At 42.1% G+C, this 21,639-nt stretch overlaps 1 protein-coding gene across 47 annotated transcripts in view; it reads left to right on the forward strand.

The window, feature by feature from the left end:
• UACA (uveal autoantigen with coiled-coil domains and ankyrin repeats) overlaps nucleotides 1–19,307 on the forward strand; it is a 109,419-nt gene extending 90,112 nt beyond the window's left edge. For 36 of the 47 annotated variants that reach the window (XM_051835666.3, XM_070054777.2, XM_070054769.2 and 33 more), the window contains 6 exons: nucleotides 213–249; nucleotides 7,265–7,317; nucleotides 9,698–12,436; nucleotides 14,554–14,706; nucleotides 16,528–16,593; nucleotides 19,113–19,307. In XM_051835666.3, the coding sequence (XP_051691626.3) occupies nucleotides 213–249; nucleotides 7,265–7,317; nucleotides 9,698–12,436; nucleotides 14,554–14,706; nucleotides 16,528–16,593; nucleotides 19,113–19,184 (3,120 nt within the window). In that variant the 3' untranslated portion in view covers nucleotides 19,185–19,307. Of the gene's footprint in view, nucleotides 1–212; nucleotides 250–7,264; nucleotides 7,318–9,697; nucleotides 12,437–14,553; nucleotides 14,711–16,527; nucleotides 16,594–19,112 lie in introns of all 47 variants that reach the window. The other 11 variants (XM_008249300.5, XM_089310979.1, XM_070054772.2 and 8 more) reach the window with 2 other exon arrangements.
• Nucleotides 19,308–21,639: the final 2,332 nt, after the last annotated feature.

Genomic DNA, 21,639 nt, shown 5'->3' on the forward strand with positions numbered 1-21,639 from the left:
AACTGCTCAGTAAAGTAGTTTATTCCCAACTGATCGCTTTGTTGTTGCTCATGCTCTCATTTTGTGGAATCAGGTAGGATAGTACTGAAGAGAAATGAGGAATGTCAGCAATGTGGTTTATGACTAGATCCTTTAGAACCAAAATAGATACAGAACTTAATACAATGAAACCACACTCACCAACATGTTTTAATTTGTGCTTGTCATTTCAGAGTGATCATTTAGGAACAGGAAGCCATTTCAATAACCGTAAGTATAAAAATATGGTTTATCATTACAATTCACCCAGTTTAAAGAAAGGAGAATGTTTATGCCTATTGATTCGTCTCGCTGTGCAGATACTCCTGCTGTCATGTGCACTGTGCCTGAGCAGGTGGAACAGGGAAGACTGGGATGAGCACTGCAGCCCCCAGCACAAAGTCTGGGGGTCTCTGAGGCTCCGATGTTGCTCAGTTACCTGTATTTCTAAATTGTGTGTTGTACAGTTCACCCAGTTTGCCCTACTGCTTATGAGACCTTTATCTTGAAGCTTATTTTTATGAGAAGAAACATAAATGTAGTTTTCAGATTGGAGAAGTCAGTCTCAATGCAGATAAACATTTTAAATTTACTAGTTCCGGTCAGCGCTGCGGCTCAATAGGCTAATCCTCCGCCTGCGGCGCCATCACACCAGGTTCTAGTCCCGGTCGGGGTGCTGGATTCTGTCCCGGTTGCCCCTCTTCCAGACCAGCTCTCTGCTCTGGCCTGGGAGTGCAGTGGAGGATGGCCCAAGTGCTTAGGCCCTGCACCCCATGGGAGACCAGGAGAAGCACCTGTCTCATGGCTTTGGATCAGCGCGATGTGCCAGCCGCAGCGGCCATTGGAGGGTGAACTAATGGCAAAAGGAAGACCTTTCTCTCTGTCTCTCACTGTCCACTCTGTCAAAAAAAAAAAAAAAAAAATTAGTTCCATAGCAGTTACTTATTCATTATTTTAAGACTATTCATAATTATTCTTCACTTTTCATTTTATTCCAATTTTATATAATTCCTCTGAAGTCTATTTTTATTGCTTCCTAGTAAATATTTTTTCCCAGAAACCCTTTATTTAAGGAATACAAACTTCATGCATTTCATAATACAACTTTAGGAATATAGTGATTATTCCCACTGTACCCGCCCTGACACCCACACTCCCACCTCTCATCCTCCCCCCTCTCCTATTCCTATTCTTATTTTTTACTAAGATCTATTTTCAATTAACTTTACACATATATGATTAACTCTATGCTAGGTAAAAAGTTCAACAAATTGTATGAAGAAAAAAAGAACTGTTCTCAACAGTTGAGACAAGGGTTGTTCAAAGTCATTGCATCTCAAAGTGTTACTTTCACTTCTGTACCTTTTAGATCATCTATTAGTTATCATAGGTCAGGAGAACATATTGTATTTATCCTTTGGGACTGGCTTATTTCAATAAGCATGATGTTTTCCAGTTTCATCCATTTTTGTTGCAAATGACAGGATTTCATTTTTAAAATACCTTTGTGTAGTATTCTGTGGTATACATTTCCCATTATTTCTTTATCCAGTCTTCAGTTGATGGGCATTTGGGTTGATCCTATAAGTTTGCTAATGTGAATAGAGCTGCAATAAACTTGGAGGTACAGATAACTCTTTTATAAGCTAAGTTCATTTCCCTTGGGTAAATTTTCAGGAATGGAATGGCGAGGTCATATGGCAGGCCTATATTCAGGTTTCTGAGGTATCTCTATACTGTCTTTCACTGTGGTTGTACCAGTTTATATTCCCAACAACAGTGGATTAGGATACCTTTTTTCCCACATCCTTGCCAGTGTTTGTTGTTCATTGATTTCTGTATGGAAGCCATTCTAACTGGGATGTGTTGAAACCTCATTGTGGTTTTGATTTGCATTTCCCTGACGGCTTGTGATCCTGAGCAGTTTTTCATGTGTCCGTTGGCCATTTGGATTTCCTCTTTTGAAAAACATCTGTTTAAGTCCTTTGCCCATTTTGTAACTGGGCTGTTTTGTTGTTGTTGAGTTTCTTGATCTCTTTATGGATTCTAGTTATTAATCCTTTATCAGTTGCATGGTTTGCAAATAATTTCTCCCATTCTGTCAGTTGCCCCTTCACTTTGCTGAGTGGTTCTTTTGCAGTGCAGAAGCTTTTCTATTTGATATAATCCTGTGTGTTAATTTTGGCTTTGATTGCCTGTGTCTCTGGGGTCTTTTCCAAGAACTCTTTGCCTATGCCAATGTCTTGCAGGGTTTCCCCAATGTTCTCTAATAATATCATGGTATCAGGTCATAGATTTAGGTCTTTAATCCATTTTTAGTGGACTTTCAGTAAGGTGTAAGTTAGGGGTCTTGCTTCATAGTTCTGCATATGCAAATCCAATTTTCCCAGCATCATTTGTTGAAAAGACAGTCTTGGCTCCGGGGATTGATATTTATTCCTTTATAAAAAATAAGTTGGTTGTAGAAGTGTGAGTTGATTTCTGGAATTTCTATTCTGTTCCATTGGTCTGTCCATTTGTTTTTGTACCAGTACCAAAGCTGTTTTGATTATAACCACCATGTAGTATGTCTTGAAATCTAGCATTGTGATGCCTTCAGCATCATTTTTGTTGTTTAAGATTGCTTTAGCTCTTAGGGGTCTCCTATTTTTCAATACGAATTTAAGCAACATTTTTTTCTATATCTGAGAAGATTGTTCTTGGTATTTTGATTGGTATTGCATTGAATCTGTAAATTGCTTTTGGTAGTGTGGATATTTTGATGATATTGATTCTTCCAATTCATGAACATGGAAGATTCCTCCTTATTTTTTGTGTCTTCTATTTCTTTCTGTAATGTTTTATACTTCTCATCATAGAAATGTTTGACATCCTGAGTTAAATTTATTCCAAGGTATTTGATTTTTTGGAAGCTGTTGTGAATGGGATTATTCTCAGAAGTTCTTTCTCAGCCATGACATTGTTTGTGTATACGAAGGCTGTTGATTTTTATGTGTTTATTTTATATCCTTCCACTTTACCAAATTCTTCTGTGAGTTCCAGTAGTCTCTTAGTGGAGTCTTTTGGATCGCCTATATATAGAATTGTGTCATCTGAAAATAGGGATAATTTGACTTCCTCCTTCCCAATTTATATCCCTTTGATTTTTCTTGCCTAGTGGCTCTTGTTAAAACTTCAGGACTGTATTGAATAGCAATGGTGAGAGCGGGCATTCTTGTCTGGTTCTGGATCTCAGTGGGAATGTTTCTAACTTTTTTCCATGTTGTAGGACACTGGCCATGGGTTTATCATAAATTGCCTTGATTGTGTTGCGGAATGTTCCCTCTGTACCCAATTATCTTAGAGTTTTCATCATGAAAGAGTATTGTAGTTTAACAAATGCTTTCTCTATATCTATTGAGATAATCATATGGTTTTTGTTCAGCAGTTTGTTAATGTGATGTATCACATTGATTTGCAAATGATGAACCATCCCTGCATACCAGGGATAAATCCCTCTTGGTCCTGGTGAATGATCTTTCTGATGTGTTCTTGGATTTGATTGGCAAGTATTTTGTTGAGGATTTTTGTGTCTTATTCAGGGAAATTGTAATTCTCTTTTTCTGTTGTATCTTTTTCAGGTTAAGGAATTAAGGTGATACTGGCTTCATAGAAGGAGCTGGGGAGGATTCTCTCCCTTTAAATTGTTTTGAATAACTTGGGAAGAATTGGAGTTAGTTCTTCTTTAAATGTGTGGTAGAGTTCAGCAGTGAATCCCTCTGGTCCTGGGCTTTTCTTTATGAAGAGGGCGTTTTTATTGATTCAATTTCTGTCTTGGTTACTGGTCTATTCAGATTTTCTAAGTTTTCATGGCTCAATTCAGGTAGGTTCTATGTGTTCAGGAATCTTTCCATTTCTTCTAGGTTTCCCAATTTGTTGGCATACAGCTGTTTGTAGTCATTTCTATGATTCTTTTTAAATCTGTGGTGTCTATTGTTACATTTCCTTTTTCATCTTTAATTTTATTGATTTGGGTCTTCTCTCCTTTTTTGGTTAGTTGGGCCAATGATGTTTCAATTTTTTTATATTTTCAAAAAATCAGCTTTCCATTTCACTAATTTTTTTTATTGTATTTTGGTTTCAATTTTGTTTATTTCTTCTTTAATTTTAATTATTTTTTTCTCCTAGTTTTGGGTTTGTTTTGCTGTTTTTCTAGATCCTTGAGATGCATTGATAACTTATTTATTTGGTTCTTTTCTAATTCCTTGATGTAATCTTAATTGCTATAAACTTTGCTCTTAGCACTGCTTTTGCTGTATCCCCTAAGTTTTGATATGTTGTATTGTCATCTTCATTCATTTCCAGAAATTTTTTTGATTTCTCTTTTGATTTCTTCAGTGACCCACTGTTCATTCAGAAGCATGTTGTTCAATCTCCATGTATTTACGTATGTTCTAGAGATTCTTTTTTTTTTTTTTTTTTTTTTTTTTTGACAGGCAGAGTGGACAGTGAGAGAGAGACAGAGAGAGAAAGGTCTTCCTTTGCCGTTGGTTCACCCTCCAATGGCCGCCGCTGCAGCCGGCGCACCGCGCTGATCCTGGCAGGAGCCAGGAGCCAGGTGCTTTTCCTGGTCTCCCATGGGGTGCAGGGCCCAAGCACCTGGGCCATCCTCCACTGCACTCCCTGGCCATAGCAGAGAGCTGGCCTGGAAGAGGGGCAACCGGGACAGAATCCGGCGCCCCAACCGGGACTAGAACCCGGTGTGCCGGCGCCGCAAGGTGGAGGATTAGCCTATTGAGCCACGGCGCCGGCTCTCTAGAGATTCTTGAGTTGTTGATTTCCAGCTTCATTCCATTGTGATAAGAGAAGATGCATGGTGTGATTTCGGTTTTTTTGAATTTGCCAAGACTTGCTTTATGGCCAAGCATGTGGTCAGCCCTAGAGAAAGTTCTGCAATCTGCTAAGAAGAATGTGTATTTTGCAACTGAAGGATGAAAAGTTCTGTAGCTATTCTTTAGGTCTGCTGTTTCCTTGTGATCTTCTGTCTGGTTGATCTGTCCATTGCTGAAAGTGGAGTATTGAACTCCCCCATTACTATTGTTTTGGAGTCTATGTCTCCCTTTAGATCCATTAACATTTCTTTTAAATAGCCAGGTGCCCTGTAATTAGGCACATATACATTTATAATAGTCACATCTTCCTATTGAATTGATCGCTTAACTTTTACATAGTGCCCTTCTTTGTCTCTTTTAATGGTTTTTGTGTTAAAGTCTATTTTGTCTGATATTGGGATGGCTACACCAGCTCTTTTTTGATTTTTTTGCATGGAATATCTTTTTCCATCCTTTCACTCAGTCTGTATATGTCTGTTGGTGAGATTTATTTCTTATAGGAAACAAATAGATAGGTTTTATTTTTTAATCCATTTAGCCAGTCTGTATCTTTTAACTGCAGAGTAGAGACCATTTACATTCATGGTGACTATTGATAAGTAAGGCCTTGGCCCTGCCATTTTTCCACAAATACTCCTATTGTTTACTTTGGATTTCTTTTGTACTTTGACTGGGAGATTTTCTGCCTTCACCTTCTTTCATAGTGATGACCATGTTTCTAGGTGCATCTTTTGTAAGGCTTAAGCATCTTTTGTAAGGCTTAAGCATCTTTTGTAAGGCTGAATGAGTGGTTACAAATTTTCAATTTCTGTTTGTTATGGAAGGTCTTTATTTCACCTTCATTCCTAAATGGGAGCTTTGCCAGGTACAGTATTCAGGGTTGACAGTTTTTTCCTTTTAAGACTTGGAATATATCTCATCATTCTCTCCTAGCCTGTAAGGTTGTTGATGAGAAGTCAGTTGTGAGTCTAGTTGGAGATCCTCTGGCATTTTTCTCTTGCACATATTAGAATCTTTTCTTTATGTTTTACTGTGGAGAGTTTCACTATTGTTGTGGTGAAGGTCTTTTCTGGTAATGCCTTTTAGGAGTTCTGTCTGCTTCCTGTACTTGGACGTCACTTTCTTTCTACAATTTGGGAAATTCCAAATTTGTTCTGTTCTGTTGACATATTCTTACGCTCACCTCCTCTTCTCAAAGGAGACCTATGCCTGGGTGCTAGCCCCGGTGGGTACAGTTTTCATTGTGCTGCCACAAGAACTGCATATAGCATCCTTGCAGTCCTTGGTGTGAATGTTTCCTGCAGCAACGACCCTCACTGGGGAATCAGAGTGCCCTGAGCATGTGGGACTACCCACAGTGACTGCCCAAAGTCCCAACCACACCCTGCGCCCTCCCAAGCAGCCACAGTGTTTTCACACTGTGAACTGGCACACTGTGAACTTCCTGGCACACAAGGCTTCCAGGCTCAGGAGCACCCAGTCTCCTGTCAGTTCTCCCAGCCTGACTCAGGCATCTCCTCTTGACTGGTTGCTGGGCACGCAGACATGAGCTGGGGCAGTTGTTAAGTGTGTCCAAAATAGTGCCCGCCCTCTCTCGGCTAGTTACAGGATGCTGGTGCCAGGTGGTCAGGGAGAGAGAAATGTGCTCCCTTTTTTTCCCTCTAGGTTGGCAGGAACACTATCCCCAACAGGGCTCTAAGCTAGGCCTATGTCAGCCTCTTCCTGCAGCTTTATCGCCAGGGGCTTGGGCTGCTGCAGTCCAGTCTCACCTCACTCCAAAGCAGGGGATGAGGCTCTCGGCTGCTGGGGTCCTGAGTTGTGGGCGTCCATACCTCCACGTGGGTCCACTGTGTCCCCCCAGTTTGCTTGGAATTCCCTCTGCTGCTGTTTTCTCCTTACCCCTCCCTGAGACCGCACCCTCTCCACTGTAATTTTTTAACTGTCTTCCCCTAGACTAAAGCAGTGAGCTCCCGCCCTGTTCCACCATCTTCAACTGGAAGTCGCTTTCTAGTAAATATTTTAAAATATTTTAGCTAAGTATAAATATCATGTTATCATATACATTTTAAGAATGCTGTTTTTGTTTTGACTGCTTATAAGAAACATTTAAAATAATAATTGTGTAGCCTGTTTAATCTTAGAAGATTACATATATCTAAAAATTGAGATAGTATTTGTTCTTCACTAGGCTGTAGATACTTCTCTTATTTTATGGAAATAAGGGAACAGTATGGATATTTAGAATAAGGATACTTTTATATTGTACCTGTTGCTTCTATTTTGTTTGAGTAATAAATAAGAAACAATAATAAGTTCATAATGGCTTCTTGAAATATGGATACTTGAGCTAATGTTATCTGATTGAATTTATTCAGGAAAAGAAGATATGCTTCTTAAACAGGGTCAAATGTATATGACCGATTCACAGGTAATACTTGTTACTTTTTTTTTTTTTAATTTAAAAAAATATCTAAAGAAGCTAGTTGGGTCTTTATATAAAGAAGCAGCACTGTATCTAAAATGAAGTATATGTGTTAACATGGTTCTTACCTTCTCATGTTTACTGAAAGCAAGTGATGCAACTTCTGGCACCCCTTGGAGTGTTAGTGGTAGTTTAGGGAGGTGTGGAGTTGCAGTATTGTCTGATGCTAAACCTCTATTCTAAAACAGTGACCTCTTAGCTCTTCATATTTGCCCATTTAAATGGGAAACCGAGTATGAATAATAAAAACAAATGTGCTTTGGCTTTGCACTGTATTTTCCTTACAATGAAATGGATATTTCAGAAGTGGATGTTTCAGAAATTCAAACCAAAATAAAGAAAGCTTTCAAGGAGTGTGGCCCATATTGTTAACTGTTATCTGCTTCTCTGGTTTTCTTTCCTATAGAGTCAAGGTTTGTATTTTTGGCATCTTCTGTGGTGCCCAACTGATAAATATTGTTTTGTTTTACCATGTCTTTGTTTGTAGGCAGGGTTTGATATCTAAGATTTCTAGTTTGATATCTAAGATTTCTTTAAGATGGAAAATTCTTTATTTTAAAAGGTTTATTTGTTTGAGAGAGTTAAAGAGAGAGAGGGAAAGACAGAGAGTAGGAGGGAAATGGGAGAGAGAGATATCTTCCATCCTCTGGTTCACTCCCCAGATAGCAGCAGGGACCAGGGCTGGGCCAGACCAGAGTCAGGAGCCAGGAGCCAGGAGCCAGGAGCCAGGAGCCAGGAGCCTCATCCAGGTCTCCCACATTGGTGGCAGGGGCCCGTACACTTGGGTCACCTTCCACTCCTTTTGTTAGGCCAGTAGCAGGGAGCTGGATCAGAAGTGGAGCTTCCAGGACCTGAGATGGCACCCAAATGGGATGCCAGTATCCCAGGCAATGGCTTTTTTGCTATGCCACAATGCTGGCCCCACGATGGAAAATTCTAAGAAGCTAAATTGAGAGAATTGTTATTAACTGATAAGTATTTAAAAAGATTAGACAGGGATCTGATTGTAGTAAAACAAATATGGAAGTCATGAAGCTGTGTAAATAATTTCTTGGTAAATTATAGTAGTCAGTTTAAAAGTTAATCAATAAATTGAGAGACAGTTTAGAAGGAAATCATGCCTAGGACTGTGTTTCATGTTGTCAATTTTCTTGATGTATAAGGCAGCTCAAATTAAAGTAACAGTAAAACCTGCCTAATGTGTTTATAGCACTTGTCCTTTTGTCAAAAATGAGTACCTGTAAAGGCCGAGGAAGATAAAAATACTTAAATTGTATCTTTTGTCATCGTGTGCTCTGGTATTTTAACTGTTTTTCTGAGAAGTTTAATTATGTGCTCCTGCTTTTGGTCAGTGTTTAATAGAGGGGACAAGCCATCAATCACATGATGCAGAGATGATGTGCTGAATACTAGTCTGTCCTGTCTGAGAGAAGGGAACTTGTCTTTTTCCTGAGTTGCTCTATGTTCTCTTGACAAGTCTTCTACTGGCTTGGTTCATTGGGTTGTTATTTTTATAAATGAAAGAACCTATTGGAGTTAACAGTGGAGGCACTCAGAAGTTATATCTGTTACTAGAAGAAGTTAAAGGGGCTGGCGCTGTGGTACAGTGGTAAAGCTGCCGTCTGCAGTGCCGGCATTCCATATGGGCACCGGTTCGGGTCCTGGCTGCTCCACTTCCTATCCAGCTCTCTGCTGTGGCCTGGGAAAGCTCTCTGCACCCCATGGGAGGACTGGAAGAGGCTCCTGGCTACTGGCTCTGGATCGGCCCAGCTCTGGCTGTTGCAGCCAACTGGGGAGTGAACCGCAGATGGAGGACCTCTCTCTGCCTCTCCTTCTCTCTCTCTGTAACTCTGACTTTCAAATAAATGAATAAATCTTAAAAAAAAGAAGTTAAATAATATGTAATGCAATTTCATATTTAAAATCGAAGGCTTTATTTTTATTCAAGGGTTCTGTTGGCGTTCTGAGCACATTGTGTGCCGTAAGCCATGGAAAGAGTAAATAAATGTGTTTCTCTACAGCCTTTTTTCTTGTGTTGGGTAGATACGTTGAATAGGAAAGAAAGGAAATAGAGCCCTGAGACCACAGCTATTTTCCTTCTTTATTCTGCCAGAAACACACTCTAGTGAGCAGAACTTTTAAAATGTTCTGAGCGTGTTAAGGAAATTATGTCAAGAACTATTTTTCTTACCACAAAAATCCCCCATCTTGGTAGCCTGAAAACACTTTGACCCCTGATGAAGTTGAAACTTTCTGAAAGTTTGGCATGTAATGTGGGGAGTGTCTTCTTCAGGCTTTGTGACCGGTGTCTCTTTTCCCTTTCCAGTGTCCTTCCCTGGGCATACCAGCTCACATGCAAAGCAGATCTATGCTGAGACCTCTGGAGCTCTCTTCACCTGGCCAAACTTCATACTCTGAAAATGAAATTTTAAAGAAAGAGTTAGAAGCAATGCGAACTTTCTGTGATTCAGCAAAACAAGACCGACTCAAGCTCCAAAATGAGCTGGCTCACAAGGTGGCTGAGTGCAAAGCGCTGGCGTTGGAGTGCGAGCGGGTCAAGGAGGACTCGGACGAACAGATCAAGCAGCTGGAAGATGCACTGAAGGACGTGCAGAAGAGGATGTACGAGTCGGAAGGCAAAGTGAAGCAAATGCAGACCCATTTTCTGGCTCTCAAAGAGCACCTAACCAGCGAGGCAGCTACAGGGAGTCTCAGGCTCGTCGAGGAGCTGAAGGAGCAGCTGAGAGACACGAAAGCAAAATATGAAGGGGCTGCAGCAGAAGTGGGGAGATTAAGAAACCAAATCAAGCAAAGCGAGATGCTGGTGGAGGAGTGCAAGAGGGACAGAAGCAAGCTGATAGAAGAAAACAAGCGACTGCAAAAGGATGTGAGTGTGTGCGAACTGCAGCAAGAGAAGGAAGGGAGGAGGGTGATGGAGATGGAAGGGCAGTTAAAAGAATTATCAGCAGAGTTGGCCCTTTCCATTCCAAAAGTGAAATTTGAAAACATGAAGAGCTTATTATCCAGTGAAGTGAATGAGAAAGCAAAAAAGTTAATGGATACAGAAAGAGAATATGAAAAATCACTGGGTGAAATCCGACAGTTAAAGAAAGAAGTGGAGGATGCTAAGGCCAAGCTTGCTCAGCGAATTAGACCAGAGGAGCATGAGCAGCTCAAGAGCAGCCTTGAGCAGAAGTCCGGAGAGCTTGCGAAGAAGATCACTGAGTTAACACTGAAAAATCAGACTTTACAAAAGGAAATGGAACAGGTCTGTCTGGATAATAAGCTCCTCAACCAGCAAGTGCATAATCTGACCATGGAAATTAAGAATGATTATGTCCCTTTAAAAGTAAACCAAGAACTAAAAAGGTCACATGGGGCGGATATTGAAGGTTTGAACAGGAAGCTTTTAGACGTGACTCAGAAATACACAGAAAAGAAGCTGGAAGCGGAGAAGTTGCTGCTGGAGAATGAGAGTTTACGCACGGATGTTAGCCGCCTGGAGACTGTGTCTGTGCCTCCCGAGAAACATGAGAGAGAGCTAATGGCGCTGAAATCCAGGATCGCTGAGCTTAAGGAAGAGCTGTCTGAACTGAATAAAAAATGTGGTGAAGACCAAGAGAAAATACATGCACTCACGTCTGAAAACACTCACTGGAAAAAGACTCTACATGTTCAGTATGTGCCAGTCAAGACCCACGACGAGATTAAAACAGCACTGAGCAACGCATTAGATAAAACGAAGAGAGAACTACTAGATGTGAAGAAAAGGTCAGAAGAGTCGAATCAAGAATTTTTAAAAGTAAGAGATGAGAATGAAGTATTAAAAAGAAACCTGGAAAACACTCAGAATCACATTAAAGCTGAGTACATCAGCCTGGCAGAGCACAAGGCACAGGTGAGTGCGCTGCAGAGGAGTGTGGAGAAGGCACAGGCCGACAAGGCAGACATGCTGGCTGACTACACAAGAGGCCAGGAGGAGATCCGTGCACTGCACGCCGAGATCCAAGCCCAGAAGAAGGAACTCGACACAATACAGGAATGCATTAAGCTAAAATATGCTCCCATTATCAGCTTTGAAGAATGTGAGCAAAAATTCAAAGCCACGGAGAAGGAACTCAGAGAACAGTTGTCAGAGCAGGCACGGAAGTGTAGAGTCAGAGAGGAAGAGGCCAAGAAGAGCACGGAAGAGAATGAAAAGCTGAAGAAGGAAATCTTGGCTCTTCAGAGAGATTTACAGGGTAAGAGTGTTCTGATTGAGAACTCCCATGAAAAGGAAAGAGCTTTCAGCAAAAAGACAGAAGAGCTAAGCAAGCAGGTCCAGGACCTGACACAGAAGTACACAGATGTCAAGCAGGAGAAGGAGAAGCTGGTGGAAGCCAGTGCCAAGCAGACCTCGGAGCTGCTGGCGGCGCACAGTCTTCTGCAGAAGCAGCACGTTCCGCTGGAGCAGGTGGAGGCTCTGAAAAGCAGCCTTACTGGCACCATCGAGCGTTTAGAGCAAGAGCTGGAGAAGAAGCAGCGGTGCCTTGAGGAAGAGCAGCAGACCGTGACCACACTGCGCCAGCTGCTGGAGAATCAGAAGAACTCTTCTGTGGCCCTGGCCGAGCACTTGCAGGTGAAGGGAACTTTGGAGAAGGAGGTTGGACTCATCCGGGCTCGTCTGAGAGAAAAGGAAGAGGAGAGCCAGCGTAGAACTGAAGACGTCTCCAAACTCCAGTCCGAGGTTCAGAGGACTCAGCAGGCATTAAAACAGTTGGAAACTAGAGAGGTAGTTGATTTGTCTAAACACAAGGCAATGAAAAGTGATTTGGAGGCACAGATTTCTAACTTAAATGAAAGACTGGCCAATCTGAATAGAAAGTATGAGGAAGTCTGTGAGGAGGTTTTGCATGCCAAAAAGAAAGAGCTGCCCACAAAAGAAGAGAAGGAATTTCTACATTTCAACCTGGAGCAGGAGATCAAGGATCAGAAGGAACGGTGTGATCGGTCCCTAACAACAGTCACGGAGCTGCAGAAAAGAATTCAAGAATCTGCCAAACAACTTGAAGCCAAAGATGGTAAGGTAGGTGCCAAACAGCCTGCATGGCTCTGTTGGAAACCCCAGAGCATACTTGCTACAGTAGAAGGAGAATGGGGTTCTGCCATAGCATCACACAGACAGGCTCATAACAGTTTTAACAAAGGCACCACTCACCACCACCCGTGCGGTTAAACTGCTGCTGTGCAAGAAATTCTGAATGTTATAAAAGTGGGATAACACAAAATCAAAATTAGTTTCCTGTCTTTTGCTGCATTTGGTGCAGCCGAGAGTTGTAGGAAGATAAGACTCAGGTTCACTTGTCTCATAGGTGATCCAGTGGTTTATGACATGTAAGGATTGGGGATGCAGGGGAGGACCAGAAAGATGGTTCTGGTTTGCAAGGAACCCATGACCCTGGGGAGCATCCTAGACTTGACCTTGGCTCTCACTTGTCCCCACGGACCGAGCCTCCAACTCATCATCATTGTGTCGCCATATAGTTCTGTGGACTTATCTCCTCACCCATCACATCCTGCCCTTCTCACTGAGTTGAATCCTACATTCTGTAATGTCTTATCCTGTCACCTGTTGCCCTCACTGAGCAACATAGCCTAAGTGCTCACACGGTTCTTCTTCCAAAGCACTTGAGTTTCTTTCTCTTTTATTTCTTTTTTTTCTTTGCCATCCATTTGAAGCAGGCATTACACTTTTGAATTGTGCGGTTGATCTTTCAGAGCAGGGTGTGTAGCTTCTCCTTCTTATCTTGCGTATAATTTACAGAACAGGTACTCAATGTGTTTTGAGACTAGTATTTGCAGTAGCTTTGTAGTAGGAAGATGAGGTGTGAAGGTTATTGTTTTATGAATCTGACAAGCAGTTATTAAAGCTTCTACCTGCCAGGTAGGTTGTTGAGTGAAACAGCCCAGCCCCAGCCCTCCTCAGAGAGGTCAGGTCCTCACTCTGGCACATCATGCCGTGTTATCTAGTGTTTAAATGCTTGTTGGGAAGTTGGTTCTGAGTATAGAAGTATATAATTTTAATTGCTAATTATTGACATTACCTTCTAGTTCCATTTATTGAGCACATGCTAGGTGCTAGGCATACATATGTCACTGGGTTTGATTTTCTTAATGCTGAAGGATTTTTCAGCTTTCACCAGTAAGGACACAGAGCCTCAGAAAAGTAAAGGGGCGGTAGCCAGGCTGCACAAGTCCCATGTGTCTGACGGTACAGCCTGTGTTCATCCCACTGCTCTAATCAGCCTCCCAGTTGCTTTCTCTTTACCACAAAGTTGTCTTAAATAACACGGCTGTTGATTGGAGCAGGGCATTAACGTGAGCTGTGCTCTTGACATCTCACGCTCTGCTAGAGGAGACCCCCTCCTCCTTGTGTTCTGATCATCATCTGCAGACTGTCTGTCCTCTCATAGGGATTTCTGTGCAGTCGTGTGCCACATCACAGTGCTTGAGCCAATGATCACTCATGTGGTGGTGTTGCCCAGGGACCTCATATCCATCTGTGTGTGTGAATCACTCTGTGATGCTCACAGGGTGACACAACTGCCTAGTGACCCATTTCTGAGAATGTTCCCTCTTGTTAAGGGACACAGGACTACATTACTTAAGAAGACTGAAGTGGGCCTTTTGCCCTCGTGGTTAAGATGCGCACGTTCCACATGGTAGTACTGGTGTTTGACTGCTGGCTGTGCTCTCAATTCCAGCTTTCTGCTAGCACGCACTCTGGGGAGGCTGCAGGTGTTGGCTTAAAGACTTGGGTCCAGGCCAGCAGAATGAGTTTTGGGCATTTGTGGAGTGAGCTAGTGGATGGGGGTTGTCTCTGTGTCTCTTTGCCTCTCTGCCTCTCAAATGAATGGTAAAATTTTTTATAACAGGAAACTAAGTTTGTTCTTAAACTTTAGAATTTATGTGAAATTAATTCTTAACTTGGTATTTCTTTTGTAAGGGGTATACTGAGATGAGTTTCATTAAATAAATAGAATTATATTGCATATATTGTCAGTATTCATACCTCAGTTTTCTGGAAGATAAAGATGAAGTTTGTGTCTCAAGTAAGAAATGATTTCTGTGCATAGATGTTCATCATAAGTGGGTAAGTGAAAATTTGTGCTTATCTCACAGCTGTTTTCTCTATTTCTAAAGATAACTGAACTGCTTAATGATGTAGAAAGGCTGAAGCAGGCACTCCATGGCCTTTCCCAACTCACCCACATGAGCGGGAGCCCCACCAAGAGGCAGAGCCAGCTCATTGACAGTCTACAGCACCAGGTGAAATCCCTGCAGCGGCAACTGGCTGTGAGTAAGCAGAGGGGTGGGGCTGCACTAGGGAGGTTCCTGTTAGCTGGGATGTGCAAGGCTGCCTTAGAGACGGATCTGATGAGTAGCGTGTCCAGATCCACACATGCGATCATTTTTGCAAAAGTTACCTATACCGCTAGTGTGATAATAGTTGTTGGGTGCCCACTGTATGCCAGGCAGTACTTTAAGCATTTTACATACATTGTCTCTAAACTTTGTCTTCTTCAGAATTCTACAATGCAGGTTGCAATCTGTTCATTCATAAGTTAACATAAATTAAAAGCCTTGATGCTTGGGGTCATATGGCTGGAATTAAACCTGAGCCTGGCTGGCTCCAGTCCTGCATCTTTCCTGCTACAGGGCCCTCTCTAAAATATTGGCCTTCTAGAGTTTTCCTGAACTTTTATCATATTATGAAGAGAGATGTGCTTGTGGTCTTAGAGTTTATATCCTTATATATTGAAAGAAAGCACCTGGATTTTGAAGTAAGAGAGCTGTGGGACTGGAACTGTGGTGCAGCAGATTAAGCTGCTGCCTGAAATGCCAGTATCCCACACAAGTGATAATTCAAGTCTTGTCTGCTTCACTTCCAAACCTGCTCTATGCTACTGCACCTAGAAAAGCAACAGAAGGTGGCCCAAGCCCTTGGGTCCTTGCCACTCATGTGGGAGACCTGGTTGGAGTTCCAGGCTCCTGGCTTTGGCCTGGCTCAGTCCCCATTTTTGTAGGCATTTGGGAAGTGAACTAGTGATAGAAGATCTCTCTTTCTCTTCCTTTCTCTCTCTCTCTCACTCTGCCTTTCAAATAAATAAGTAAATCTTTAAAAATAAATGGAGCTGTGTATAAGGTCTACTACCTAAAAGTGAATGGAACACAGCTCCCAGTGTTCCAGGCATTTAGAGAGTGAACCAGTGATAGAAGATTGCTCTGTCTCTCCCTCTCTATCTCTCTGTAACTCTGCCTTTCAAATTAATAAATAAATCTTAAAACAAAATAAAGTTGTGTGTAAGGTCTGCCAAGTAAAAGTGAATGGAATGTTCTCTTTAATTCTTGGCATGCTCATCCACAAACTAGGACAATAAGAACTGAGTATTTCCTGGTTTTCTTTTTTAATTGAATGAGCCAACAGACATAGAAATGCTAATGTTATGTAGGAATGGTTATGAATTGTTTTTGATTAGAAGAAGCTTATTTTTAAGTATTCATTTTTTCTTTTTTTTTTTTTTTTTTTTTTTTTTTTGACAGGCAGAGCGGACAGTGAGAGAGAGACAGAGAGAGAAAGGTCTTCCTTTTTGCCGTTGGTTCACCCTCCAATGGCCGCCGCTGCAGCCGGCGCACCGCGCTGATCCTGGCAGGAGCCAGGAGCCAGGTGCTTTTTCCTGGTCTCCCATGGGGTGCAGGGCCCAAGCACCTGGGCCATCCTCCACTGCACTCCCTGGCCATAGCAGAGAGCTGGCCTGGAAGAGGGGCAACCGGGACAGAATCCGGCGCCCCAACCGGGACTCGAACCCGGTGTGCCGGCGCCGCAAGGTGGAGGATTAGCCTATTGAGCCACGGCGCCGGCTCAAGTATTCATTTTTTCTTGTATTGGCCTACAGATTAATTATAGCAAAGTGCTGATTTATAGCTTATAAAAAGGCTGTGCTGGTCCCTTAAAGGATTGGAATTATTTTTGCATTATTATTATGTTCATGACTCCGTGCTAAGCCCTGTCAGGGTGAGAGTGTCCTATTCCTGTCAGCATGGAGTTCCAGGTATGGAGAGAGGCCTCTGTTTGGACACACGAATGCTGATTTTCTAATCTGTCCACATTTCTAGGATGCTGAGAGACAGCACCAAGAAGTAATTGCAATTTATCGGACACACCTTCTTAGTGCTGCACAGGTAAGGCACTATATAGCCTGTGGAAAGGATAATATTTAGATTAAATAGTGTTTTATTTCATGTATATTCATGTGAAAGTAATTGGTAATTCAAAGTAACTGCCATATGCTTTGTAAAGCATACTTTTTTCTTTTCATTATGGGTTGCTTCTGTCCTCCCCAGATTTACAAATTTATTGGCAATAAAACATGTTAAGTTTGTTGCTGTCTCATTGGGTTGTCACTCAGGGTATAGATAGTTTGCTAGTACGTGTTATGTTGTCCTTACTGGAGTTAATGTGTGGGCTGGCACCATGGTAGTTTGGTAATCATAGCCATAGTAATCATGATAATCTTCATAATAATCTGGGTGATATCCATAGCCTCCTCTTCCTCCACACCTTAGACCTCTTGGAGCATGAGAGTAATGATCCTCACAATGCTGCCAACCAAGAGGAGCACGGAAAGGACTTCATAAGTTTCTTGATAGCATAGGAGTATGTCTTTGAAATACAGAAAATACTGGAAAAGTGCAAAAATGACATGCATATAATTGTAATATTTAAAGACAAATAGGGGCCGGCACTGTGGAGGAGTAGGTTAAGCCTCCTCCTGTGTGCTGACATCCCATTCAGGTGCTGGTGGTGGTTCCAGTCTCAGTTGCTCCACTTCTGATCCAGCTACCTGCTATGGCCTGGGAAAGCAGTATAAGATGGCCCAGGTGCTTGGGCCCTTGCACCCACGTGGGAGACCTAGAAGAAACTCCTGGCTCCTGGCTTTGAAACAGCTCATTCCAGGCCATTGTCATTTGGGGAGTGAACCAGTGGATGGAGGACTTATTTCTCTGTCACTCTCTGTGTATAATTCTTTCTCTCAAATAAATATATAAATCTTTATAAAAAAGAAAATACATCTGTTAAGAGATGATACTAATAATGGTTTACTGAGCTTTAGACTCAGTGAAGCATAGATTAAGAATTCCGTCCTTTGGCGGTATACTGAGAAAGCTATTTGAAAAAATCACACTAAAAATGTTCCCCATCGAGGGATGTACTTAATGTGTACTTCATGCTCTGTGAAAGCCCTGTGAAAAGCATCTCTGATTTCCTCAAAACAGATTTCTTAGGATGATATGTTAGTGGAGATGTGGTTTGTAGTGACCAGTGAGCAGTAAGAGGAGCCATTTGTGTTTGAAGTGTGTGGAGTGATACTGTGTAAATAAAAGCATGAAAGAGGGAAGGCAGGGAGGGAGCAGGGAAGGGTTTCAAAAATATATTCAAAGAAAGACATCTTTAAGCCGAGAACATGATATAAAATAATGAAAAGTAGTCTGAAAATTAATAGGCTGACCTTTTCTATAGGAGATGGAGATAAACCAGTCAACAAGGATGAATCAGAAGATGATGTCTGTAGCTACTCTGTCTTGCATCGATAGAAGATAGGGTGCAACTTCAAGGTTTCTTGCATTCAGGGAGACACCTCCTGGTGAACCCTGGAATAGGAAGGTTTGCAGGGAGGTAGAAAGGAACAGAGCACTGTGGTAGGGAGAGTGAGGAGCTCATTGGTGTCAGCCAAGGGAGAAAGACTTTGCTGTCACTGAAAGACAAAGTAAACTAATAAGCCTTTCTACTTGTACAATAAATACTTTTGAAAATTGAAATTATTTTCTACCAGTAGCTAATGAATCTTCAGAAAAGCAGTTGATATTTGAAATAGTCTTGTCTTCGGATATCATAAAGTTAACTAAGACAGATAGGTCAACTATGGTGAATGTTTGAAGTTCCTCCTAATGTTAAAGAAACAGGATTTGGAAGCAAAACTTTTTGTATGAATGGGAAATACTGTGCCGAATCCTGTTCGTGTACGCCAGCGAAAGCAAAAAAAGAAAAACAACGAAAAAAAAAAGTGTAGCAGGTTTGTAATCTCACCATATTAAATTCCCTGTAACCATCCTCTTGCTACTTTGTAAAATCTAGTGTTTCTTTTAAAATACACATGGCTGGAGCAGGCATTTACCGTAATTCTGAGATGCCTGTGTCCCATGTTGGAGTGGATTGTATTCCTGGCTCTGGCTCCTCACTCAGGCTTTGTGTCAGTGCAGACCCTGGGAGGCTGCAGGTAATTGCTCAAGTGATTGTTTCCTGCCTCCCAAATAGGAGACCTGGAATCTGTTCCTGGCTGCCAGCTTCCACCCCAACCTGACCTTGATCTTTGCAGGCATTTGAGGAGTGAACCAGGTGATGGGTGCTCTCACAATCTCTCTGTCTCTCAAATCAACATTAAAAATACACGTGGCTAATATTCAAGTGAAGAGACGCTCGCCTTCATCAGTAGGGGGGTAGATGTAGTTGAACAAGAAGTATCGTTTTTCACTCTGGGTCCTGGCAGATGTTAAACTGGATGAAGTCTGCAGTTGCAGCCACAGTGTGTAGGAAATGGGTGTTTAAACTCTGTTGGTTGGAGTGTCAGTAGTTATCATCTGCAAAATTCTCAGCTAACTGAAGATGACCCAGTGTTTCTCCCCTTTCTGTGTCTCTCCAGGGCCACATGGATGAGGATGTTCAGGCGGCCTTGCTTCAGATCATCCAGATGCGGCAGGGGCTCGTGTGCTAGCAGCCTGTGCCCAGCCGAGGTCTGCCTTTTCCTGTTGGTGCTGAATGTTCTGGGTGCAACTCCTTAGCCTTTGCTTGGCCTTCCAGGGCTGGTGTAGTTAAAATAAAATGTATTTTGTTCCAACTCTCGGTCCTTTTAATGAAGTGTGTATGTTACTGAGTTTCTCATCAGTTCAAACATTACATTCTGTACATATTAATTGTATAGTTACACCAAGAGCATTAACACTTTGATTCTCAAGAATAAATGACTACATTTATTTAAACCTTTAAGTTTCTTAGTCATGCCTGAGCCATCAGAGCTGCTCCATAGGAAGAGGGATTAGGCTGAAATAATTGTTTAAAGATTTCTTACAGAGCAGTTAATTCAACTGGTGGCGACTTTTTTTTTTTCCTTCTGACAGGCAGAGTTAGACAGTGAGAGAGAGGGAGAGGGGGAGGGGGAGGGAGAGGAAGAGGGAGGTCTTCCTTTACATTGGTTCACCCCCCAAATGGCTGCCACGGCTGGCAGGTGCTTCCTCCTGGTCTCCCATGCCAGTGCAGGGCCCAAGCACTTGGGCCATCCTCCACTGCCTTCCCGGGCCACAGCAGAGAGCTGGACTGGAAGAGGGGCAACCGGGACAGAATCCAGCGCCCCATCTGGGACTAGAACCTCGGGTGCCGGCGCCACAGGTGGAGGATTAGCCTAGTGAGCCGTGGCACCGGCCCACTTTGGAGTGGATCAAAAGACCTTTCAGATCCTCAGTGGAGCCGTGACACCTACTGGAATTCCAGGGAATGCCTTGTGGCCTGGCTGGACAGGTTCTGTCTTTGTGGTGACTTGATGAGTGCCCTTGATTCTTACACCAGTGACGTTTATGCCTTTTTAAATACTTTTTTTTCATGAATGACTTGCAGTGCTAAATTACATTTGAGGTAAGAACAAGCAGAGGTGAAATGTACCATGAATTTATAATAAAATTGCTTTAGAATCTCTGAACAGTTCTTAAGTTTTACTTGTGGAGACTTTTCTTGCCATAATGTTTCAAGAACTATGATAAATGTTAAACTGGATTGTTGAAAGTGGCGAGAACTTTGGATTTGTTTTAGCAGTTACTTTGACATTTGGTTCTGTAGTAGTGGCACTTGAATCTGCATCCTCTACATGTTTCTACTTCTTTTATAGGAAAGTAATCCTAATGACAGTAGTGTAAAGTCAGTTTTCCCACAATATTAGCCTTAGAGAATTGATTTTAGGAAAGAGTGCCTTAAGGTTTAAGGCAAAAGTGCAATTATATGGTAAAATGAAAGAATATATATATATAGAGAGAGCAATAAAGTAATAACATTGGATATTTTTGTAGTAAATAATGTCACCAGCCCTTTTCATTAACTGCATCTCCTTAAGGAAAATTTATGTGTCTTGTTATTTGTATTAATTTTTATTTACCATTCACAAATTAAACTTGGTAATTTGACTAAGCAAACAACTGAATAAATGGATCATTTCTGCTGAGATTTCCAAAATTGCAGTTTGTGCCTTAACAGTAATCTGAGTATCCTGAACCAAACTTTTATTCTGTTTTTATATTATTATATACATCAAAGTAGTTGCCACCACCAAGAATGAGCTGTCATACTCAGTGTGGAAATAGCAGTGAGAAGTCAAAATCAGATTCATTCTTCATTCTTTCAGTAGATATGAACAGTTAGCATAGGTGACATCTGGCTTCTCCAATGGCTCCATTTAGTGTTGTCCAGCAGGAGTTCTGGCTCCCAGCCTGACATCTCCTGTGGAGCTGGTGGAGCATGGATCTGATCTGAACACTCACAGTCAGTGTCGATTTTCCTGGAAAGGGAACGCGCGGGTATTTTGTCTTCCACTGACAATAAAATGTTTTCTGTAGAGTATTGTTTTGAATACCTTTATAATGAATTGTGGATTAGATGATTTTCTACCCATTCACTATCTTTGGAGACTTTGAAATAGAAAACAGTGGGGTCCTTGGGGCCAGTGCTGTGGCATAGTGGTTAAAACCACAGCCTGTCGTGCCAGTATCCCATTTGCGTACTGGTTTGAGTCCTGGCTGCTCCACTTCCAGTCCAGCTCACCACTAGTGCTCCTAGGAAAATAGAGGAAGATGGCACAAGTCCCTGGGCCTCTGCCACCCATGTGGGAGACCTGGAAGAAGCTCCTGGCTCCTGGCTTTGGGTCGGCTCAGCTTTGGCTATTGTAGCCATTTGGGTGAATGAAGCAGGGTATAGAAGATCTCTCTGCCTCTGCCTCCCCTCCCCCAACTGCCTTTCAAATAAATATTTATTAAAAGAAAATGTGGGTGCTGGCACTGTCGCGTGGCAGGTAAAGCCGCCTGCAGTGCTGGCATCCATATGGGCGCTGGTTTGAGTCCTAGCTGCTGCACTTCTGATCCAGCTCTCTGCTATGGCCTGAGAAAGCAGTGGAAGATGGCCTTAGTCCT

This window comes from Oryctolagus cuniculus, chromosome 12 (assembly GCF_051225735.1).
Source record: "Oryctolagus cuniculus isolate XC-2025 breed Fujian yellow rabbit chromosome 12, ASM5122573v1, whole genome shotgun sequence".
Lineage (NCBI taxonomy): Eukaryota > Metazoa > Chordata > Mammalia > Lagomorpha > Leporidae > Oryctolagus > Oryctolagus cuniculus.